This window comes from Strix aluco, chromosome 2 (assembly GCF_031877795.1).
Source record: "Strix aluco isolate bStrAlu1 chromosome 2, bStrAlu1.hap1, whole genome shotgun sequence".
Taxonomy (NCBI): domain Eukaryota; kingdom Metazoa; phylum Chordata; class Aves; order Strigiformes; family Strigidae; genus Strix; species Strix aluco.
Genome location: NC_133932.1, coordinates 78,865,869 through 78,890,161, shown reverse-complemented (window position 1 = coordinate 78,890,161; position 24,293 = coordinate 78,865,869). Strand labels below are relative to the sequence as shown.

The following is a 24,293-nucleotide window of genomic DNA, read 5'->3' as shown; positions in this document are numbered from 1 at the left end:
ACTTCTTTATTTCTTCCACCCTTAAAATTCCCTTCCCAGTTCCCAAGCTAAGAAAAGGTAAACATGGTTCTTCTGAAATCAGTCACAGATGGTTGTTGTTTTGGGCAAATTGGGATTAATAGCAAGTGACCTGTATTAATAAAAATCATCATCAAAACAGATGTTATTTGCATTGGTAAAATACTCCTAGAATTGGAAGAGATAGACTTTTATGAGCCTTGTTCCTACTCTAGTTTAAGGAACTGTGATATCATCCACTGCACTAACGAGATGGAAATTTTATTCTGTATTCCATACACTCCTATTGTGATGGAAATCTTTGATAAGTAGCAATTTGAGATTACTGATCTGATCACAAACCAATCCTATTCAGCCCTTAAAAAAGAAGTATCTAATGGCAAAATACAGTTCATCACTGATTCTGTACAATTTACACCTCAGGCTTCAGAGAGTCAACTAAGTAGGCACATTTACTTGTTCAGTTCTGTCTCTGGTACAATCACCATCATGCCAGATGTACTCAAATGATGAGTTAAAAATACTGTGTATAATGTATTCCTAAAATAGACCTTGAGTACATTCCATAACACAGTTAACAACTGATATTACATTGACTGAGCCTCTACTACAGAAACAAAGGAAAGCAGTCCAGCGAAACAAGCAAGGCAAGCAGGAAAGGCTTCTACAGCATGCCATTTCAAGCAAACAGTGCCTTCTTCACTTTTTATTAGTGTATCAGTCAATTCTCATGAACAAACACACTAAGTGTGCATAAGGATGGAGTGTAGCCATTGATAATGGATACTGGACTCATCCTATATCTTTTTCCTTACAGAATGGCAGAAGGCACAAGAGGAATGCTAGGAGGACAGTCCATATCCTTTTGTTTCTGAAGTTATGCAATTTGATCAATTTTGATATGTAACCATATAATTTCAGTAGTTCACATTACAAGATGTATTTTAATGCAGTTGGGTAACAAGACAGTTGGTTCCTCTTCCATGAGCATAGCAATATTCTGAGCACTACTCACTGTTTAGGAACTTCCTGAGATCACTTCTGTATAGCTTAATTCCAGAAACTACCATGGAATTGGACAGACATGCAATTGTGCACGTTAAGGACTTTCTAAACAGACCAAGATGGCATTATTTTTTCAAACAAATAAATAAAAACAGAACTATACACTTATATCCACACTTAGGTTTTTAACAGCTTAGCAAAACATATGATTTTATGAGAAGCTTGACAAAAAACTTACTCTGTAATCGTGAAAAAGTCCATGAGTTCAGATTTTGTAGCCTTGTTCCAATATGTAAACAATGCATCTAGGAAAATGAAAGATATTAAAAGAAGACAAAGGCAGCAAACACACAAAAATATTAAGTAGAAGAATTAACATCAGTTCTTAGTTTTCAGATAATGAGGATTCAGAGAATCTTAAAATAGCTTGTGGGGTACAGATAACTTACTATTTCAAGTTTTCCTTGAAGCTGTTTATCCATATGCACATATCAATTCTCCAAATGTGTTTCTACAATATGCTTCTAATTAATCCACAATACTCCCATAAAATTTCATATTTTAAATAGTAATAGTTGTGTAGTGAGTAGTGACTACAGTGTTCTAAAAATATAAGACTTCAGAATACTTTGGACTGTTAGTTCTATAACCTGCTTCTTTATAGAATGGTCTCAACATTTTTTAAATTCAATTTATGTTTTCTTCTTTTTTAATTTATAATGATTTATTATGGATAGTTTTTCATCACAGGTTTCAGATTTCCTTTATTTGCACAGATTTTGAAAATGGTTATATATTTTTTATGAAGCTTGTATCTATGTAGCCAAGACCTGCTCTCTTTTGCACAAAATGTTCAAAATTAGCTCATAAATTCAAAATTATTCCAAAAATGCGTGGCAGAGTTTATTTGACACTTGTTCTTTTCCAGGAGAATTAAGACCAAAAAATCCACACTGTGCTTATGTAAATTTTAACTAGAATTTTCTAGAAATTCTGACTAATTTTTACATGTTTTGAAGTGTAAAATAGTGAAAAAGATATTTTTGAGTTTTATTATTCTTTGTAATTAAAATACATAAAATCATATTGATGTAATTACATGAAAATCTAATGCTGAGACTGGATATTGAATACTTAATAACCTTTCAATTTTCACTCTTGATTAAAGGGTGTAATAAGTTAAGAGTTCAAGGACTATAGAAATTGATTTTTAGAAATTAACATCAAAATAGGCACATAATTAACTACTTTTGATATGTTAATCACAAACTGAAAAATTCAATGTTTTTACCAAAGGGGACTTGCCCTCTTTTTAAGATAGTGATCAAGGATAGGGATGATCCTGAGTTGTATGATCCTAGTAAAAAAATTAAGATTTGCCATTCATGGAGTATTTCTATACCTCTGCAACCTTCTCCAGGATAATATGACTCTCTGAAAAATTCAATGGATTATCTCATAAACATCCCAGGAGAATGAAGGAGTGCTAATATCCCCATTCCAGAAATGTAAATATACACAGCGATCAAATGATTTGGTTCCCTGTCATACAGGAAGTTCTGCAGAACAGAGGAATGGACTAGACTGAGACTTTTCTACTGATCAGTGAACTATTCTTCACCTTCATTTTCCAAAACAGACTATACAATCACACACAAATATTTGCCTTCTTACCAAGTCCTTTAGCTAGCCTCACACTTTGACAGAATAATGAGTATTTCACGCTTACAAGGTTCAGTCAGAGTTTAATTTGATCAATCACCTATATTTGCAAATCACAGCACAACGTGGTACCTACACCTAAAATATTCTGCTGATTTTGAAAAGGTTATAAAATCACAAGCATAAATCCAACACAGGATTTCAAATTTATGAAAAATAGATGGAACTACCTACCTTCTGACATACTTCTTAAAATATGAAGGAAACACATGAGCAGACTTTTGATCTCTGCTTGGTCAAGTTTGTCATATCGAACTACAGAGCTTCCTAAAGTGCTGCTCTGTTGGTTCTGAAAAGAAAACAGACAAATTTTGGCTGAAGAGTTCTTAAACTGATAATAAACTAAAAGGTTTTAAATTGCCTTATTAATTCCTGCAACAGAAAAAGGATCTTAGAACAGAGACAAAAGTGTTTCATGTAGAGACAGGTCACTAAAACACACGTGTTACACACATGGAAGTATACTAAAAAAAGTCTCTTTACTTTTGTTTATTTTTATTTCTTTCTTTGTATGATTTTTTTTCCCCAGAGGGAGGAGTAAGAGGAAAAGTTACCTAACAGTGATTATTAATCAAGTTAATTATACATACACACCCACATTGTAGAAATTAGGCATCCCCCTTCTACTTAGATGAAATACTTTAAAAATAAATGCTACTGTTAGGTGATACATATAAGCTCCTTTGCTTTTGAAGAGACTTTATGCTGAACTGTAGACAGATCTGCCCCTACAAAATTCTTTCCATTTAAAGATGTAAGAACCTCCAGGAAAACATACATGAATAGCAATAATATGCACTTTGGAAGATTAACTACTGATAAGTAACTTGCCTTTGCCTCAATGAAGAAGAGGAAAAAAAAAATTAATAATAATAATAAAAAAAAATATCTTTCTCCCTGTTTCAGTCGTTTATACAATTTCTACACTTGTGGGAAGTTAATCAGCAACGCTCAATACAAAAGTGTGTCCAAAAGGAGAAAAAAACCCATAAAGGATCTTTAAAAATGTCTACCACTAAAAAACAAAAAAATAAAACTGAGAGAATGTATAAACTGAACTTTAGGCAAAGACTTATCTGTAAAAGAAAGATTTCAACATAATCAAGTGTTACAAAATCCTCAGCCTGAGGCTTTTACAGATACACTACATAAATGTTTGTTTAAAGGATAAATTATGCCCTTTTTAGTGCCTAATTCTCACTTTGATTATGAGGTCACTTATGCAAATGGAAAATGAACCAGACACTTAATAGGTTTTCTGTAAAGTCAACAGTCTAGCACAATTGAGCTGTGAAGCTCTTTGGTTTCTACAAGAAAGTTGGATCATGACTTTTTTGTTGGCTCCATGACTTTTTCAAGGACACATACCAGTGTTGTAAGAAATCCTTCATATCAAAATTAGAAAAAAAAAAAACAAACCACCAAACCAAAAAAACATAGACTCCAGGGAGAAAAGCACTTAGTTGTACAAACAAAGTGAGAAGTGCCAATACCTCAAGGGTAGAACAACCCTTCCAGGAACTGTCCTCACTGAAAGCAGGAGACATGCTAATCCACCAGGGAATATTTCACAGCATACACATCAATTGACTGCTGAGCCCTTTAATGCATTCCGTGTAAGAGGAAAGAATTGCTGTCCTAAAACAATCTGTGTAAATGTGTCACATACTAGCCATTGAATGGATGCACAGCGAAACTGAATGTGAAACTATGACTAATACTAGCCAGAAGTTACTGTAATTTAGGAGGAAATGGACACTTATATAAGCCTGATCATTGCAGATTCTAAAGACCTCACAAACTGTTTATCGTTGAAACATCTCTGGTGAACAAAGCAGTGCTACTATACAGCTTTATGTATACTGAAATAGAGCAGACAATTAACAGGTGGCGGAACAGAAACAGAATTTGAGTTTCCTAGACTTCCGGATACTGTCTAGAGCACTAGATATCCTTCTAAAATAGTTGAACACATACATGGATAAAACTAGGACTATAGCTACTCACAAGCTTAATTTAAAATCATGTTGATAACCTATAAAGTATGTACATATTAAAATAGAAACTGGTATACTTCCAGCCAATTCTGATTCCACAAGTATAGTTCTACAGGTTATTCTGAAAGAAGATTAGAGCAAAAACACGGCTCTTCAGTAATGATATCAAGCAACGAGCAAAAACTCAAAGATAACATGCACTGAACAACTGATCTACTAGAAAGTTTGGAAAGCAACGAATAAGAAGCCAGGATTAAGTATTATTTGGGGAAAATATCAACAGCATGCAAAACATAAATCCTGTATTACCTAAATTGGCAGACCAGAGTAGAATTTTCAAAGGATGTTGACTCCTTTGAAAACCCTTTTACTTGGTAAAAAGACTACATATTAGTAATTAACAACATGACAACTAAGTAATAGATGACAGCATTGCCATTTAGCAACAGTGTACGCACAGGGTATTTATTTACTTGGTCAATGTCAAAGAAGATTTTTTAGCTCTATTTATACTAAAGACCCTAAGACTCAAATTCTGCTGTTATTTAAGCTGATTGAATTTTTATGCTTAAATTAAATCACGTACGTGACTCATTCCAGGTTTGGCATTTAAAGTCATTTTACGTGGTTACATTGTACACATTTGGCTTGAGATTCAACTGCTGCAAAGAAGTGGCAAAACTACTGATCACACACTCCACTCAGAAACTTAACTATACCAAGCACAAAACCCAAATACTTCTTGTAACTGAAGAGAGAAAGCAGCATGCAAAATTTTCTCTGGCAAAGCTGGAACTGTCAGAAGTGAAAAATCCATAGTAACACGGTTTTTCTTTGCAGGGTGATAACTTCCTTCTTCTTCTCCATTAGGGTGCATAGTATGAGCAGAGTGCCTTCTGAGAAGCTTCTCTGTCTGCCACACGAAGGCATGTCAGAGTCAAGGGGAAAAAGTTAACATGTTGTGACTTGCACAACAAGATTTAAGAAAGTGAAATGTGATTGGTATCAAGACAAGCTCTACAAAGACATGACTAAATAACTCACAGCTACTGCAGCCAGAGCTCCTAATTTGTAATAGCTTTAAAGTGAAATGATTCAGAAAAGTCAAACTAATGTAAAAGAAATAACCCAGAGAAAGCACAGTAACAATAACAGTTTTTTCAACATTTTAAAAATGCTATGTATATTCCATATAGAACAGGATGGAGTGAGGGTCTCCACAAAATCAAAGAAGCTGTCCTAATTAGAATTCAGTTCTCTCAAGCAAAACTCAATACGCTTCATCTAGTGCCTTTCTCTAGCAAAGAAAACAACTGCTTATGTCTCTACATTGAAAATCTGTGTGTATTTTCTGCAAAACAGCTTAATAAATACAATGCCAAAAGAGTTCATATGGTAATTGTTTTGCGAAAGAAAAACTTACGTAAAATACTGCTCTACAGTTATTCTAGAAAGCCCATTCCCAATGGAGATTAAAGAACTTAACTCCTATGAGAATTAAGATGAAATTTTAGGAATACACTTTGGGTTTTTCATTTTGATTTGTTTTTTTTACCTTGTCAAGAGAATTGCTCTTGTCACTGTGTCTTTCTGGGAGACTGTTTCCAGAGTCTGTACTTATAAGAGAGCCTCTTGAGTCAGCGTTCCTCACACTATTAATGTTTGGGGTTGATGTCGTATACGGGGAAGCTAAAAAAAAACCCAAAACAATATAAAAATCTCAAATACGTATACTGAAAAAGGTCACTCCATAGTTTAGTCAGACTTCTAAAATCACCATATATGTATATATTTTTTAAGATGACATTTAATTCCATTTAGTTACTATTAACAAGGACAAACTTATTTTAGAGTTTCATCAAAGTATGTATGTACAGACTCATGTACAACTACATACACACATGTAAAAAACATATGTAGCCATACACACTTACATGAAGAAGCATGTATATTAAAAAACCCTCCCCTTCCTCATTTTTCATCTTTTTTTTTTTTAATTGACTAGTAAGTGATACAACTAATTACAGCAGACAACAACAAACAGAAACACATTAAGACAGAGAGAAGGATGCCCACAAGTGTGCACAAGCAGTACTCCACTTAAAGGTGGTCTCTAACATCATGTACAAAATCAGTCACTTATGGCAAGAATGCCACAATCCACCAGACTAGTCTTGTCTCCTATTTCTCTGCAGCAGGGCAAGAAGTATCACCTTTGGTGGGGGGAGAAAGCAGCTCTCTCCAGGAAATAGCTTTAGTTTCAATTAGAAAAACAAAACCAAAAAATCCCAAAAGAAAGACTTCATGTACAGACTGTGAATTCTGACCCATGCTGGACAGCTGATTGCATTAGGGTTCTGTTAATGAAAGTAGCAGTAACATTCAAGAATATATGCAGAAAGCAAAGCTGGACACAGAACAATTTATTTTTGGTAATAAATGAAAAAGAAAACTGGTTCCTTTTTTAATTATTTTATTTTAAGTGCTTACCAATGCCAGAGATAACACCAAATAGATCTTTAGGAAGATTGTTATCCAATGTGTTTCCTGATTTTTGTGGTGTTACTAGTTGACTTGCAGTTGGTAAATTAAGTGCATCATCCTTCGTGCACTGTTTGGAAAAGAGAGGAAAATGTGATTATTGTTTTCCAAAATTATGGATTTAGTGAATATGACATATTTTATCTTCTAGAGCAGTATGAGTTACATATTTTTTTCTTAACTTTTAATTTTTATTAAATAATGCTCAAAAGTATGAGATGAGATGCTTAGATATTTGCACAAACTTGGCATAGCCCAAAACTTAAGATACCTCAGGAAACATTGAAGAAATTAATATCCCACTGAATTTTAAACACTATAAACCAGATATTTCCAAAAGACCTAAATTACTTTTATTTCAAAGACCCAAACATTTGTCTTGTTGGAAGGGTAGTGAATTTCTTTCTTAATACCAAATGGAACACAGCAAGATAGAGACAAAAATAAAATACATTAATAATTAAATCTTAGAGTTAATAATTGTATGCAACTATAGTAAATCAATAAACACCCTCACAAATTCCGTTTGATTTCATTCTCCTGTAGCCCTCTTACACTACAGCTGTTCTAAATGCACATTCCTTTAATGTTAAAAATTCTTCTCTAATTTCTAGAAAAATTAACCTTTTGTTTCAGTGATCCATTTATTTCTGTGTTGGACTGAATTGAAAAATAAGATTAAAAAAAATCTACCACAAATATACAATCTTTTCTGCTGGACAGGAATGGCAACTACTGAATCCGTTGGGATTTTAGCAAACATAACTAAGTCTTTATGTGTTAGATGTTGGGGAAGTATCCTCTTGCATAAAAATGAAGTATGTGCAAGTGCCTCCAATGCCAGGATCTACAAGAATAGAGGCAAACTGTTTATACAAACTGGCAGGCAGGGTAAAGAGAAGTGTAATTTTTGAGTAAAAAACAGAGATGATTTAATGAAAACTCCTCTCACAGAAACTGTATCAAAACTGGGTAATAAATACGAACAAAAGACCATTAAATTGCAGAAACAACTGCTATTTTTTATTTCAAATACACTGTTCCTTCAGCTTCTTTGGTTGCTCTTCTTAGACCACTCAGAGATGCAGTGGGTCCAATGTTGTGTGGTCTCAATTTGCATTGAAATACAGGCACATGCACCAGAGAGATAGAAAAAGCAAGATGTTACATGGCAGCATAATCACGTGGCATTAGAACGACACTGTGGCAATCTGTGTGGCCTAACATTCTCCAAAAAACTTCAGAGGTTCAAGTAGAGATCAATAAGGGCACTGTAACCTGTATGTGTGACCAACCTAGCCAATTATCACGTTAGGCATAACTTCACTGGACAAGTGAAACTGCAGCCAAAACCACAAAGGTTAACTAAGCTTTTAAGCTCAGAAAAAACAAGAACAAACTCACAGAATTCTGAAGCTTACAAAACTGTGTTTGCCAGAAGTATGCAGTGTTTCATAAACACGTTACCAATAAATAACGATAAAAATAGTTCAGAATACCAAAATGGTCACTCACATTGCTAGAAGGGTTAACAGGAAATGGACACACATCTTTAACATTGATTCGCTGAACATTTTCTATGAGCAGTCCAAAGAGTGGCAAATACATAGTGGCTATCCTCGCTTGATGAATCTAAATAGAGTTCATTAACAAATTACAGATTCAATTTTAATCACCATTTTTTTTTAAGCTATTCACTCCTAAATTACAAAAAAAAAGAGCATTTAATAAATATTTGCCAAGCCAGAGCCCACATTAAGTTCATAAATGGCAAAAGCAGTGATCATCACTGTATTTCATTCTAATTTACAGAAGGTCAGTAAACTTTATTTACTGTTTCAATGTAACACAGAAAAAACCCTAAATTAATGTAATTTTAGCTAAGACTAACCAAGTAAATGAATATTGTGTTTGCTTGATAAACTAATGATATCTTCCATTAAAATTTTATGGCTTCTTCACAGCACAGCTGATGTCAAAAAAGACAGGAAAATTAAAAATCACTCAAAATTTACTACCATGACTTACAGCTTTCTTATACTCATTCTACGAATAACAGATGATGGAAGGACAGCTGCCAAATATTAAGAGCTAATGTTTAATGAAAATAAGTGCTTTAAAAACATTCATGAGTATCTGATTACTTTAAAAACAGCAGTTAGATTACACTGTGCTAAAATGTAATAAATACATGTAATTACGTTAAAAGATGCTTTGTGCTTTCATTTGGTAAAATTATGGGATTTGCAGATTGATTTTGATACAGTTTTCATACAGATTTTCATCTCAGAAATAGCAATGCTGCAAATTAACAAATTTTTGTGAAAGAAAAAACTTTCTGTATGTCTGCATGCTTAACCTTTATTATTATGTACTACTAGCATAGCAATACACTTACCCTGGAAGCATATCTATCATCAAAAGAATGTTTTATCATCAGATTCTTGAGCACACTAATGGCAATCTGCCGCACATCTCTGAACTCCTGTAATGCATTGCCCACCTCCCTTAGAAGCAGTCCCACTAAGAAGTGGTTTTTACAGAACTCATCGGTTAGTGAATAGTCCAGGTGAAGGTCTGGAAGTAAAAGTTCTATGTAAGAAATCGTATTATTTAAATCAATTTATCAATTAACTTAAGGCTGAACTAAAATGTTTCCAAAATTATTGACAAATTAATATATATAATATATAATCATAGAGTTATTCATATATCCCTAGACCAATTCACCACATAATGATGCATTTATTAAACAGACAATGATAATGTATATTCAATCAACAGAAACTGGAGAAATCTAAATACATTATTTTAAAAAAAATATTTAAAATATTGCCCAATATTCAAAAGTGTTCCTATTAAATTTATCTGGACCAGCATCTTATAGCTCCAAATTAAAATTTTAAATCTATATTCAGGCACTGAAAACTCACACAGTGCACAAAGGTTGTGCATATTCTATCTTTCAGGAATTTAGTTGTATAGCAGAAGTATAATTTAATTTTTAGTCTGTGGTGCAGTCCCAGGTTAGTAAATTTGAAGGAGTGCAAGCAAAACATGGATTAAGAAGTTTTAGATTTCTGTACTGCAGTTGTAAATTTCTTCTTCGTTATCTTACACGTGTATCTTATGAATACAGACTAGAAAGCCTGCTAACACCTGTGATCTTGGTTAACTGATATTCTCTAAGAAAATAGTCCCAAAAATTTGCAGTGTTTAGTAAAAGTGTAATGAAGAGATTATCTGCAACAAATTGGAAGTGTCCAAACTAAGCAATTTGTTTTCAGTGTTATCAGAACACAAAAGGACACAATTGAAGAAGATTACTTAAATGAATTTATGGAAATTTGACCTGCATTGTAATACAGTAGGCAATTTTTCTGCTACAATTAAACAATAATATGTGTTCCAGAAACATGTATATATTCAGTGTTAATTGCAATAGAATTGGAATTTAAAAACTTTTTATCTGAACATTTGTGCTTAAACCACTTCAATGCAATTTTATTTCATACAGTACTTCTAGTAGTAACTGTAAATCTATACTAAGCTCCATATGATATATAGATATTATATAGACACGTGCACACACGCACAAAAACTTAGCACATCTGACACAGCAAACTGAAATTGCTCTCCTTTAGAAGTAATTTTTGTGTAGTAAAATAATCTATTTCATTTGTGTACTGAATATGTGACAGCTTAAGAGAAACGTTAGCCTGAATCTTATTTATTAGAACATATATACAATGTTTAAAATTTCATCTGAGGTGTTCAAGAGTTTTTCATATTCACTGTTGTTGTTCAATACAGTAACCAAAAACCAGATCCTAATCTCAAAGCACTTTCATCTTTCAAAGAACTCTCCCAGTGAGGGAATCCATTAAGTCAGAAAGAAACATAGATAAGACAGCACAGATGTTCTACAAGCCTTCTTGTAACTCACTTAAAGCCAACCACATCACCCAAGATCTCTTTTGCTTGAGACAGCAAAACAGAGCCAGAAACATTTCTGATAAAAGTCTTCTTTCCTGGCCGAACACCTAGTTCGCCAGGGAGCAGCATTTTACACTTTTCTTTATTGTGTAATCAGAAACACTATTTTCTCTAGTTTTCCTCTTCTTAGGATCCCTAAACCAACAACTCATAGTCCCTTTTCTGTGGAAATATATATGCAGTGTTATTATCCAAGACACTCCTGAAGGTTGAAAAAGCCAAAGACAGAAACAAGTTCTATGTAGTTGTCCAGCTCTTAGTCCCAAATCTTGTTCTACCACCTTTATGAAAGCATTAAGCGGTTATACTCAACTTTACTAAGCCAGAGTATACTGAATAAATATTTCAGGAAAAAATAATCTAATCTGCAAAATTATAAATGTTAGGCAGGGTTACTTGTAAAAACACCTTCCTCACCTCTGCTTACTGATGTCTGCTATAGTTCAATGCTTGGAAGAAATTAACAATGTCTTCACAGCCAGAAATGCAATAGCTAATGTACTATTTGTTTTGGCAGAAGGCTAGACAGACCAGGAGACCAGCTGGGCTAAAGAGGGCATTCATGATTGATCTCCAGTGCAAAAAAGAAGATGCACATGAGGTGGAAGCAAGAACAAGCTACAAGAGTGGAATATAGACACATTGATCAAGTTTGCAGGGATGGTGCCAAGCAAGCCAAAGCTCAGCTACAGCTGAAACTGATAGTGGACATCAACTGGAACAACAGCTTCTACCACTACATTAGCATTAAAAGCCTGAATAAGGAAAACACAGGATATTTGCCGAACGGGGACTGTGATTTAGAGACAGTGGACTTGTGTAAGGCTGAGGTACTCCACACCTTTGTTACTTTATCCTTTACTGCCATGGCTCCCAGGCCTTAAGAGTCTAGAGACTACCTTCAAGAAAGATAATTATCAGCAATGGATAAGGATCAGTTCAGGGATCTCCTGAGAGACCTCCAGTCATGCAAATCCACAGCACTAGGTGAGATGCTGAGAGCGTTAGCTGATATCATTGGAAGACCACTCACTATCACTGGTGGTCAGGGGTCTCCCATAATTGGGACCTTGCAATGACTGCAGGTACATTGCACACCTCTTCAAAAAAGGACAAGAATAATTCAGGGAACTACAGGCCTCACTTTGGTCCTTGGAAAAGTCACGGAGCAAGTCCTCTTGAAAGCCATTTCTTGGCAACTGAAGGAGAAGAAGGTGATCAGGAATGGCCAGGATAGATTTACCCAGGGTAAACCATGCTTGACTAACCTGTCTTCTACAATGAACTCACTAGATCTGTAGATAAAGGAAGAACAGCAGATGTCCACATGGTCATTTTATCCAAACTGGGACATTACAGTCTAGGTGAATAGATACCTAAATGTGCAAAAGAACTAGGTGGATCATTGGGCTCAAAGGTTGGTGGTTAATGGTTTGTACTCTACTTGGAGCCCAGCTACAAGAGGAGTTTCCCAGGGCCTATCCTACTTAACACTACTTCATCAAGTTTGTGGATGTCCATATGCTCAAGGGCAGGGCTACGGTTCAGAAGAATCTAGATTCTACAGGAACGGGAAACATAATTTAAATTCAACAAGGACAAATGTAAAATTCTGCACCTGGGATAGATGAAATTCCTGCAATAGTACCAGCTGTGGAATGACAAACCTGGGATCATCTCTCCTGAAAAACACCTAAGGGTCCAGATGGACAGTAGTTTAAACAGGAGTTAGCATGGCATCCTGGCAACAATGAAGTGTAACAGCATACTGGGCTGTATCAAGAGGATCATAGCCAGTATATCAAGGGAAGTGTTTATTCCTCTTTACTTGGCATTCGTTAGACATATCTGTAATACCTTGCGTAGTATTTGGGCCTTCTAGTACAAAAAGGCTCTTAACTTGAGCGAGTTCAGTGAAGGACCACCAAGGTAGGTAGAGGGCACATGCCCTGTCAGGAGAAACTGAGGAAACCGAGCTTGTTGCATCTGGACAATGAAGGCCTGAGGTGACCTGAGCAGTAGGTTGGACTACAGACCTACTGAAGTCCCTTTTAACCGAAATGGGTATACGAAAAAAAAGTACACCAACCCTCACATTGCACACCTACCTACAGGAGTGTTGTAAGCTTCCACAGCTAGTGAATTAGCAGCTGAACATGAGCCAGCAGTGTGCCCAGGTGGCCAAAAAAGCCAACGACATCCTGGCTTGTATTAGAAACAGTGTGACCAGCAGAATCAGGGAGGTGATAGTCCCCCTGTACGCTGCACTGGTGAGACCACACCTTGAGTATTGTGTCCAGTTTTGGGCACCTCAATACGAGAGAGATATCGAGGTGCTGGAGCGAGTGCAGAGGAGGGCAACGAAGCTGGTGAAGGACCTGGAGAACAAATCCTATGAGGAGCGATTGAAGGAGCTGGGACTGTTCAGTTTGAGGAACAGAAGACTAAGGGGAGACCTCATCACTCTCTACAACTACCTCAAAGGACATTGTAGAGAGGTTGGTGCTGGTCTCTTCTCACAGGTGATTAGTGACAGAACAAGAGGGAATGGCCTTAAACTCCAACAGGGGAGGTTTAGACCGGGCATTAGGAAAAAAATTTTCACAGAAAGAGTGGTCAGACAGTGGAATAGGCTGCCCAGGGAGGTGGTGGAGTCACCATGCCTGGATGTGTTTAAGGGTCGTTTAGATGAGATGTTGGGGGATATGGTGTAGGGAAGAACTTTATAGAGTAGGGCTGATGGCTGGACTCAAAGATCCCAAGGGTCTTTTCCAATCTGAATGATTCTGTGATTCTAATTAAAAGCTAACTCATGAATAAAAAGCAAATTTCATAATCACAGCAGGAAAGGGAGGCAGAGTCAAGGATGTAGTTTACCATATCTTTCAATGAGTAGACACTTTGGATAGACTTCTCTGCTACCTAAACTATTGCTTTAAGTTGAAACTAAAGTATTACAACTTCAGGCTTCCATTTAATAATTTCTAGGTTTACAACATCTCACAGACATGAAGTTACACAGTCTACATGTCTAATAATAAAAAGGTAACATCTGAAAAATATACCATACGCTTCTTTGGAAGAACTTACCTTGGTATCTCTGAACTCTGCCTTTTCCAAATGGCATTGGTAGATTCAAAGGTATGTAGTGCTCATGATTACAGACTACACGGAGAAATTCAAATTTGAATTCAAAAAGAGTCTGCAAAAATAATTTTAAAGTATAAATTAAACAACCAATGCAGTGATTTGAATAACACATTAAAAACAACTTTCTAACACAAGTGTGATTTCTTTCAGTCTTGCAGTATGAGGAATATAGACCCAACAAAGTTCCATAGGTCAGTATAAAATAATTCCAGCAGAATTCATACTTGACAACTGGATATAGTTCTATTTCTTGTTTCCATTGTCCAAAGTTATTTAAGTTTACTAGCATATTATGTATTGATGTAAGAAAACTTTGGACCCACAGAAGAAACTCTTTGGACATCTGGTACATGCTTTCACCACTACAGTAAAGGTACAGAAACTTATCAGATATTAATTCTTCCAACTTTAGCCTTTCTCACATTCATGCTTAAAATTTCTGCTTAGTGTTGCACCCCCTCCCCCCACCACTTTCTCAACACACACGCTCTAGGGTGGTAAAGTTGCACCTGAATATGAGAATCAAAATATGAAAAAGTGATTTGATGGGGAAAGAAAATGCTCGAGGCACAGTGCAGAAACTTCTAACGTAACTGGGAAGAGGTCTGAAGACTTAATGCAGAACTCTTATCCACATGCATCAAGACAAGGCAACTCCTAAAAATAGTTTGTTTAAAAACACTGAGTACCTTCGGATCTCCTGGGGCAAAGCAGCTGATGTAGTTATTGATTTGCTTGAAAACAAAGCCTCTGTCCATAAAAGTAAAACACCTCTGGGGAAAACAAGCAAAACCAAGATAGAACTGATTTAGTACTGTCTCAGTGCTCAGTAATGATATTTCTCTATTTAATAAGTTTATTTTCCAAACACGTTATTAATATTTCAGTTTGAATATAAAACCCAATAAAACAAGCAAGCTAAATATATATACTCATATATGAATACCAAATTTTCCCTTAGAGTGCAGAATGTAAACAAATTGCAAATAAAAAGCAGTTTGAAGATAAGAACTTTCTCTTGACAGAAACAAAAATTAAATGCCGCTAGCAGCTTTATCTACCATTTTATTTCCCATTCTTTTTTCTCTCTACTGGATCTTATCGGCTGAAAAAGGAAAGACACTGAAAGTCTGTCTACATAAAATGCATGCAAATAAACATCTACTTAATGCATGGAGCTCGTGTAGGATTAGAAGGGAACCTAGATGATATTTTTAAAGAAAAAAAAAATCAAAATACATTTTGGATAAAATATAAATTAATTAAAACAAAATAAACTTTTGAACAGATTTCTTCTTGATTACAGAAGATGCAAATTATACTTCAATGCATTTTAACTTTGACAGAGATTTATATTTTAAAAGCATTATGCATATTCAGTTTTATATGAGTGGGCTTTAAGATTCTTTAAAATCCATGAAGAAGCAGTATTATTGAAAAAGTAACCACAGAGCCCAAGTCACTTTTGTACCTACTTTTATAAAGGCAGCAAGGCTATGGTTTGCATTTTTTGAAGCCTCTGGATTGTCCTTGTACTTCTGAGTGATGTGTGGCATTAGCATATTAACAACTGTTTCAACTGCATGATGAAAGGAAGCTGAAAATCTCTGGTTTCGCAACAGCTAGAAACAAATTCAGATACAATATTTAGTATAGTTTATAACACTAAAATCAGAAAATTTACTTTAGATAAGATATAGATAATCTGACAGGGAGAGGGAAGACAAAGTTTTTAAATTTTCTCATTTGTCATTATAATAATATTTCCTTTAAATTCAAGAGTTCCGTGAAATTTGTAGACTGAGGGGAGGAAAAAGAGCATTTGGTTAAAAGAAAATATTACAACATGCACTAACATCTGTTATTAAAATTCAAGCAAGGCGGTCTTTGATGACAAAAACACATGTGTAAAAGTTTGTAAGTGTAATGCATTAATATTTTTCTATACTACACTAAACTTGACGACAGAAGCTATGAATAAAAGGGCATCCTTTAACTTTAGCTATCTTCCTTTCCAAAGCAGATACCAACCGGCTCACATATAGTAACTGCATTATCAGACTCTTTTCTGTCTTGACAAAAAACCCCAGTTTTTGCTGTTCTGTAACTATCTTTTTAATAACTCCTTTGCCTTTTGCCATTGTGGAAATTCTCACTGATGTTTCTTTCTTTTTCTTGCTCATCAGCAACTTCAAATCTCAGCTCTTCCAGGCTTCAGAATCTTACTCTCCATGTTTTTAAGTTTCCACTGTTTTTTTCCTTTGGTTTAGGTAGTTTGCCATTAGCTTAAAAGATTTCGTCTACGTTCACGATTTCCTTCTTTCCATTTACTATCTATACTATCTTCATCAATGATTCTGTACATTCTGACCAGTATTGGTCAGTAAATTCTCTTCAGTTTTTTGGCACTGCAGAGCCTCTTGCATTTCCCTACATCTTACAATCGTCAATAAAGATTTTGTCTTTTGCCTGAAGGGACTTAATCATGGTGAGGCTGAAGAGGTTGATATTGACAAAAACTGTTTCAACTGTACAGTCATTATGTCATTTTTTTCTGAAGACAAATCAAAATATCCAAGTGTTCTGAATATTTTGTTATTTATATAGTTTTTTGAACTATATTGAATACACCATTCTTAGGCAGAACAAGTCATTGTCAAGGTCCTGCATAAATCGATGATTACGCAATTTGCTCCCTTTGTGTTTGAACTGTGCTCTAAAGTCTCTAGTTCTATTTTTCAAAAAATAGATATTAAGGTTGAAAAAGATCCCTGTATAAATATCAACTGTATTCATTAATGAAATAACAATTAAAAATTAAAAATTCTGTTAGTGGGTATGCCAGTCAGTGTCCTATGATATTCTTGTAACTCAGTCCTTGTTGGACAGTAATTAAATATTTTTTAAAATACTACAAAATTCTTACTATAAAAATAATTTTGCTGCACCCAGAAATGCATCTTCTTATCAGATCTCATAAGTAGGAAGTATCTGAACGCATGTTCCATTTATTACTTTACCCAGTAAGACAGAAAAAAGCTAGCAAAATGGTTTATTTAAGGGGCTTGTAAATCAAGAAGCAATGTTTAGGAATGAGGATACATGCAAACAAGAGGTGAGTTCTGCTCCTTTTTCTTTCATGCTACAGCGAAGATGACAATGAGGTCTGTTCTAAAAGTGGAAACATCTTTTTTAACATGAAATATAGAGACAACAACAAAAATCTGTCAAGATTACCCCAGTAGTTTATAAGCTACGAACCTTACTTCATGTTATTGCAGGGGAAGGATAATAAAGAACTGCAGTTCAGGTGATATACAGCAAAGTACTAGAAGCTAAAGGTGTATGTTAAAAGAATTTGTTTCCTTTGTACAATTGAACAGTTCATATTTGGGGGTTGCTTTTGAAGATAGTATTAAAAACAAACAAAATATTAACACGAAATGAATGGGGTTCCTATACAACAAGTATACCTAGCATGCAGAACACTCAGTAGAGTGGGACATCAATAGAAACCAGACAGGTATTTTCCAGTATCAATCTTAGGGTTTTGGCAGTGATGGTGTTTGGTTTGAGGTCTTTCCCCCTCTTCAGGTAGAACTACTGCACACTTTTAGTGTCCTAACAAAAAAAGTGGCAACATTTTGGTTTTTTCAGTGCTGCATAAGAAAATCTATTCATGAACTGTTATCATCTTAGAAAGATTTATGGCTACAGAACTTACTAACTTAATCTATAAGAATAACCCACTGTGCATCCTTATTTTCTGAAATAAAATGGGGTCTCTTACAGAATTCAAAGTGCCATCATTATTTAGATCACGTTTTTCTGGTTTATCTACTTCTTCCTGGCAACTTGGAATCATAAAGAAAACGCAACCAGCAATTAGTACTTTCTTTGAAGAGTCATGCTCTGTCCATACTCAGTATTTTCGCAGCCCAACTTCTACAAAATGTGTGTTTACAATTCCGCTGTTAAGAAGTAGAGCAAACATTCATTAAAATGAAATTATATACATTTTTAGCTTACATAAAGAATTTTGTAGGGTGGAAAGATTACTTAAAATCAATAAGATTTTTTCAGAATTTATATGATTCTATAACCCCAGGTAATAACCAAAATTTGATACAAGTTGATGTAAAATATCACTTAAAGAAAGGTCATAATCCCTAGACCAATATTCAGGAAGATAAACATACATTCAACTGTCTCCTGCCTACGTCTTTTGGTGCATTTTAATGAAAATCCTAAGCTTACTGATAACAACCCTTAGAAATGGATCTTAGAAGACCGGTTTGTACAGCATATAATTTATAGCATATAAATCACAAAATGAACTGCTCAGTCGTTCAAGTACAACAAACCTGAGGCCATTAGGTCTCAGCTACTGGTTATTACTATCAAAAAATAGAAAATCATCAGTGCCTTCTCTAATACTTCCTTAGGTCACTTAGACAAAAAGATGGGGGTCTTTCTGAGCAACAGTAATCGTTATGCCTTCTCCAATTCACACCATATTTCCATAACACTAGGTAATCAGATCAGTCTCAGGCATCTGTAACTGACACACTGTGTCTTTACCAATGTTGTTTTCCCCAAAATGAACATCTTGTTTAATTGAATTTGTTCCTCAGACGTACATGCTGGTGCTCTCCAAATATAATTTATTATTAGGATTATATGGCTCGGTAAAGACATATTAACTTTGAGCAGATGAGTCAGTATAGTACTTGTGGAGAAAATAAAAAAATATTAAAAATAATAAAAAAATTTTTTTAAAATATCAAGAACTAGTAGTAACATGAATGCTCATCAATGGTAGTATATCATACTATACAAGCGGTGCAGATTATATGGGAGAGGATACTAAAAACATGGACATTGAAAAGTAAACTGCATTAGTTTTTTGTATGTTTACACAGACTCCTGCTTTAAAAAAGATTATATTCTACTGTACTTATTTTATCCACCATCTGATCTCAATTTAAAAATGTAATCCCTATTGTAAGGAAGTTATAATTACAATTAAGGAAATGGCTTTGGATGACAGCAAGTTAGTGGTTTCTTTGAAGTTTTTTTTTAAATCAGTATGCTGTTTCCAAACTTGTGAGGACTTCTGTAGGTTTGTTAAAAATCAGGAAAAAAATATATAAACTTTGTTTAGCCAAGCAAAACCAGCATGTTGTTGTTTTTCAGAGTATCACCTACCAAATCCAGCAGAAAACTTCCTCAAGCTATACAAGTTTCACACACACACACCATGTTTTGAAAACCTTGCCCAGATGCACCACATTCTGTAATTAGAAAAACTGTATCCTTCCCACAGAGCTGAACACTGTAAACTAAAAAGTACTGCTAGTGCTGTTAGGTAAGTACTGAAACCAACAAAAATTCTTTTACTTTTTTTACTTTTTTTTTTAACCATTTTTAAATTAGAACATTTTAATTAAATTCCAGAAGCCCCTAGAAAATTTCAGCTTTAAATAAGAAGCAGTATTTTCTGCTTTATAAGATTATACTTTTGTTTCAGTTGAATTGATTGAATTAATACATTTAAATTAACTGATTGTAATAAGCTCAAAATAGTGGGGTGAAATAAGAAATACTCCATTCACAGAGTAAATAGAAGCACAAACTCCTTTCTCGAGGAACATCAAATCAATAATGGAAATTTAAGTTTAAAGATCCTGAATTATTTGAACAGATATTATGAAACAGAAAAAAGTAAAGAACAGAAAAAAGTCTATCTGAATATCTTTTTCTTACTTTGGTTTGAATTAACAGTAGTTTTTACTGATTAGAGGTAGAAAAAGTTGTAAGTCTTTTCTTTTTGCTAGAAATTTTAAGGAATTCCCAAACAGCTGATCAGTTAAAACAATGAAGAAGTTTGACATCTTAAATTCAAAAGGATACGCTGCACTACGTGCACAGCAAACCCTTTGTGCACATATTTGCATTCTAAAAACTCCTAAACAAATGGTAGCTGTCACACCTCCCTAGATAGAAGCTAGAGATAAAAGCTTGCTTTCTTCCATGCTTCAGAAGACACTTAAATCTGTAGTACTAGTACGATGTAAATACTCAACTTCCCCCATCCCCTTAAACTAAAAGGCCTATTTCTAGATTAAACAGACTACAAATACCAGGTAAAGGTTTATGTCCATATACTAGAGTGCATCAGGTTGTTTTTGCACAAACAACAATTGTCTAGCCCATTTTTTAATAAAAATCTGCCAGTAAAGGTTTCAGAATTTCCAGAACCGTTGTTTCAATTAAAAAATGAGCTTTTATTTAAACAAAATTATTTCATCCTTTCTTTTTAGTAAAAGAAAGGAGATCACTCTCTTTGTGAGATTTTAAACGGAGACAACTCCCTTTCCTTATATAAAAAGGCAACACAGCATCTAGCATCTCATGACTCTATAAGCAAAAATTTGAGGTCCTCTTCAAATGCAAAACAACAGGATGAAATCAGATATTCTTTGCAGATTTTATCTACTCATAGAAACAAGTCAGAATAAAACACAGCTGGGCAGATTGAGGTGGGGGAAAGTTAAGCTTAAAATACACAACCGATTTTGCGACTAAATGAGGAGCCTCACAAACTGACTGAGCTCCTCCTGCATTCCAGAGCAGTGGGAAAAATAGTTAAGCATGTTACAGATTTTTCTCCTTAGTTAATTCAGATTGTTAAAAAAAAAATCTTCATATTTCTACAAAGGGTGCAATGCTAAAGACTGGTATCTTTATTGCATGATGTATTTCAGTAGAATGCATAGTTCAACTTGAATCCATAAATCATGTTCTTCCTCCCTATTATTAGGATATTCTGCAAATTATGTATCAGTTATCAGTGCTAAAATGAGCCCAGTTCAATACTGTATTAAGGCAGATTTTTTTTATTGTACTACTAGATAACAGTCAGTGTGGTAATATGATTTAATCCTAACAAAAGTAAACCAGTAACATGGAACAGGAAAACATTTTTAGTCTGTATTAGTAGTCTAAGAAAAAGTGATGGATACTAGGATTTGGACATCAAACATGTTACTTCAGAGAATATTTAATGATGAAAAATTCATTTGACCAATTAAGACATGGAGTTCACATGCTTCTTAAATGAAAAATGAACCATTAACTTCTTTAAAGATTAAATCTATTGAAATAGAAAAGTCCAGTCACTTAAAGTAAGCTGAACTGAGACTCAAACTCTACTGAACATACCACAGCAGAACAGTATTAAATGTAACACTCTAAAGCTTTTTTCCTGATCACTGTTCAATTATTTTTTTCCCCCATGTACTTCAGATTTCCAGTTATGTTCTAAATACACAGTGAAAATACTGATAAAGATTTCAGAATAACCTGGTATGTTGCTCAGCTGGGACTATTGTGCATTGAAACTTTACTGTCAAGACTTGTTTGAATTCAGAAGTAAACTAAAAAGCTGTCATTAATGTAAGAAAAATACTGTTTATAGGCCAAGCTGGCAGAAAAGTGTCTGTTTGTAAAATTCTAGCATTCTCCTTCCAGCATAGGAAATAACACAAAATTAAATACTGACACTTCTTACTGCATACAGAATGACTGTTAACTGCATGATTCACTGTTCTCAATGTCATTTTTTAATCACAGCTACTGTACTGCTCGGGAAAAACATATTTTTGTCTAGTACAAGTCCACAGTGTTATCTATTGCTTCCAGCTTCATTGTATCATAAGTATTAAGAAAACTTACTAGAGAGTCTGATGATTTACACAGACTGCTCTACTGTATGGATTTTAAGGGGTTCCTATCTTTTTACAGTAATGTTGAATCTAGCCCTGTTGTTTTTTCCATCTAATATCTTAACTGATTTCTCCTGCTGCTTCGCTCTTTCCCTTCTTTCCTTATAAACTTATTATACAGAAATCATAGACATGTATATCTAAAACTTTTTTTTCTAATATGCAATAAAAATAGGTGATTGGAGAAATATGAGACTATACAAATTCTCTTTAGATTTTTTTTTTGCAAGAGTTGACATACCTTCACTTTAGAGTTTTCTATCAAATGCTGAGCCATTGATTTTATCAGAACTTCGAAGAAAAACCATGAATACTGCAGAGAAAAGAAAACATTCCATAAAATTGCCACATGCATTCAACAACTATTTCAATACAATTAGTTCCTATTCTTCAGTTACAACTAGATAAGAACATACAGTAAAAAGTGTAGTTTGATATATACCTTAAGTAGCTTGTTGCTTGTAAGGAAGTCAGCAGATGGCTTTAAAATTGTGGTCATGGACTTTGTCAATTCTTCATGTACTGTCTTATATTCAGAAGCAACATAGGGTTCAGCTTTATAAGCATACTTTGGGAGAAAACCAGAATATAATATGAAACCATGACATAATATGAAACAACTGAAATTAAACAGATGCAACTAAATTTAGATATATTCTTTTTAAAGAAATAAAAAATGGAAACATTTAATTTACTTTTACCTACCTTAACATAAGATCTCAGGTAGCTATCCAAGCCTTCTTCATGACACTGAGCAACAATATGGATAATAACCCTAAACAGAAGTCAGAAACCAAGTAAGCCTACAAAGAAAGCTGTGATTGCAATAGCAAAGATGCTACCCAGTCATCACTTAAACTCTATGAAGCACTTAAAATTCTTTACCTTGTCACATTGACTGCAACTTCCTCCTGAGTTGCTCTAGTGAGAACTCTGAACAACTGATTTAGAACCGTTGGTAGGAAAGCTATCATCACATGGCCTTCCATAGCATGAAGGCTCTAAAAGAAAGCAGTAATACTGTCACTTCCTTGAAAAAATGGCATTTAAATCACAAGTTCTGAAATGATAAAGTTTACTGCAAGTCTTTTTGCAAAAATACACACTGCTTGCACTATTTGGTGTTAATTACCTGAAATACTGCACAGAACGCAATTGAGAATAGCTTTCAGCATAAATATTTAGTAAATATTTTCTACATTAAGGTAAACTAGGGATAAAAATTGGGTTTTATTAAAAGCATTTTAGAATTAGTTACTTGTACTTCTCCTTTAAAATGCAACTAGGTAATGTTTCAATGAAAAGACTACCTGTGTATACCACAGCAAGCTGACACTCTGGTATACTTTGCCATTTCATCTACCAGTACAGACATTTAGCAAACAGAAGTTCCACAAAAACATACAGACTGCTTACCCGTGGTAAGTGCAATACTAGTTATACTAGTTACTGAAAAACAATAAGCTAATATATTACAAACCAGAATGAACTAAAATTCCTAACTACCTAACGCTGGAGACAGTGAATTACTGACCACTCAACTTCTCCATGATATGCCTTTGCATTCCATCACATACAAAAGATATTATAGACATGACCACCCTGACATAAAAGGCAGTACATTGTTTTATGCCACAAGAGCCCCTGGAGTTAAAGGGAGTTTGACAAAACATTGCTGAACATGCATGCAGACAACACATTTCAAACATTTCCATTAAGTGGTGAGTAGCTGTCTTGTCTCTGAATGTTTGCCTGTATGCACATTCACACTATTTGACTCAAAACAGTCTTCCTTCCTATGTGATCTGTGATTTTTCTTGAAAACAAGAGTCATACCCTACAGCATCTCTTCTATAAGCCTTGAGTGTCAGAGCATTGGGTAAACATGCAAATGGAACTTCAGCTCACACTTTTGTCCAGGATGCAGGCATTTTTTGGTAAAGGTGGTGTTTTAAGTAGGACTCTGAAGAGGACTCATAACCCAACATCTGATGCCTTTGAGTATTCGATTACACAGACTGCCAGAAGTAGCTGTGCCCTTTGATCTCTCAGGCAGTAAAGGAGGTAACTACAAGCA

At 34.6% G+C, this 24,293-nt stretch overlaps 1 protein-coding gene across 15 annotated transcripts in view; it reads right to left on the bottom strand.

Moving 5' to 3' along the window:
- DOCK9 (dedicator of cytokinesis 9) overlaps positions 1-24,293 on the bottom strand; it is a 136,392-nt gene that overhangs the window by 36,350 nt on the left and 75,749 nt on the right. For all 15 annotated transcript variants that reach the window (XM_074815399.1, XM_074815412.1, XM_074815405.1 and 12 more), the window contains 13 exons: positions 23,102-23,217; positions 22,922-22,991; positions 22,659-22,784; positions 22,458-22,529; positions 15,905-16,051; positions 15,119-15,202; positions 14,370-14,481; positions 9,682-9,860; positions 8,799-8,915; positions 7,233-7,353; positions 6,298-6,431; positions 2,920-3,034; positions 1,262-1,328 (listed from right to left, as the gene is read on the bottom strand). In XM_074815399.1, coding sequence (XP_074671500.1) covers positions 1,262-1,328; positions 2,920-3,034; positions 6,298-6,431; positions 7,233-7,353; positions 8,799-8,915; positions 9,682-9,860; positions 14,370-14,481; positions 15,119-15,202; positions 15,905-16,051; positions 22,458-22,529; positions 22,659-22,784; positions 22,922-22,991; positions 23,102-23,217 — 1,460 coding nt within the window. The remainder of the gene's footprint in view (positions 1-1,261; positions 1,329-2,919; positions 3,035-6,297; positions 6,432-7,232; positions 7,354-8,798; positions 8,916-9,681; positions 9,861-14,369; positions 14,482-15,118; positions 15,203-15,904; positions 16,052-22,457; positions 22,530-22,658; positions 22,785-22,921; positions 22,992-23,101; positions 23,218-24,293) is intronic.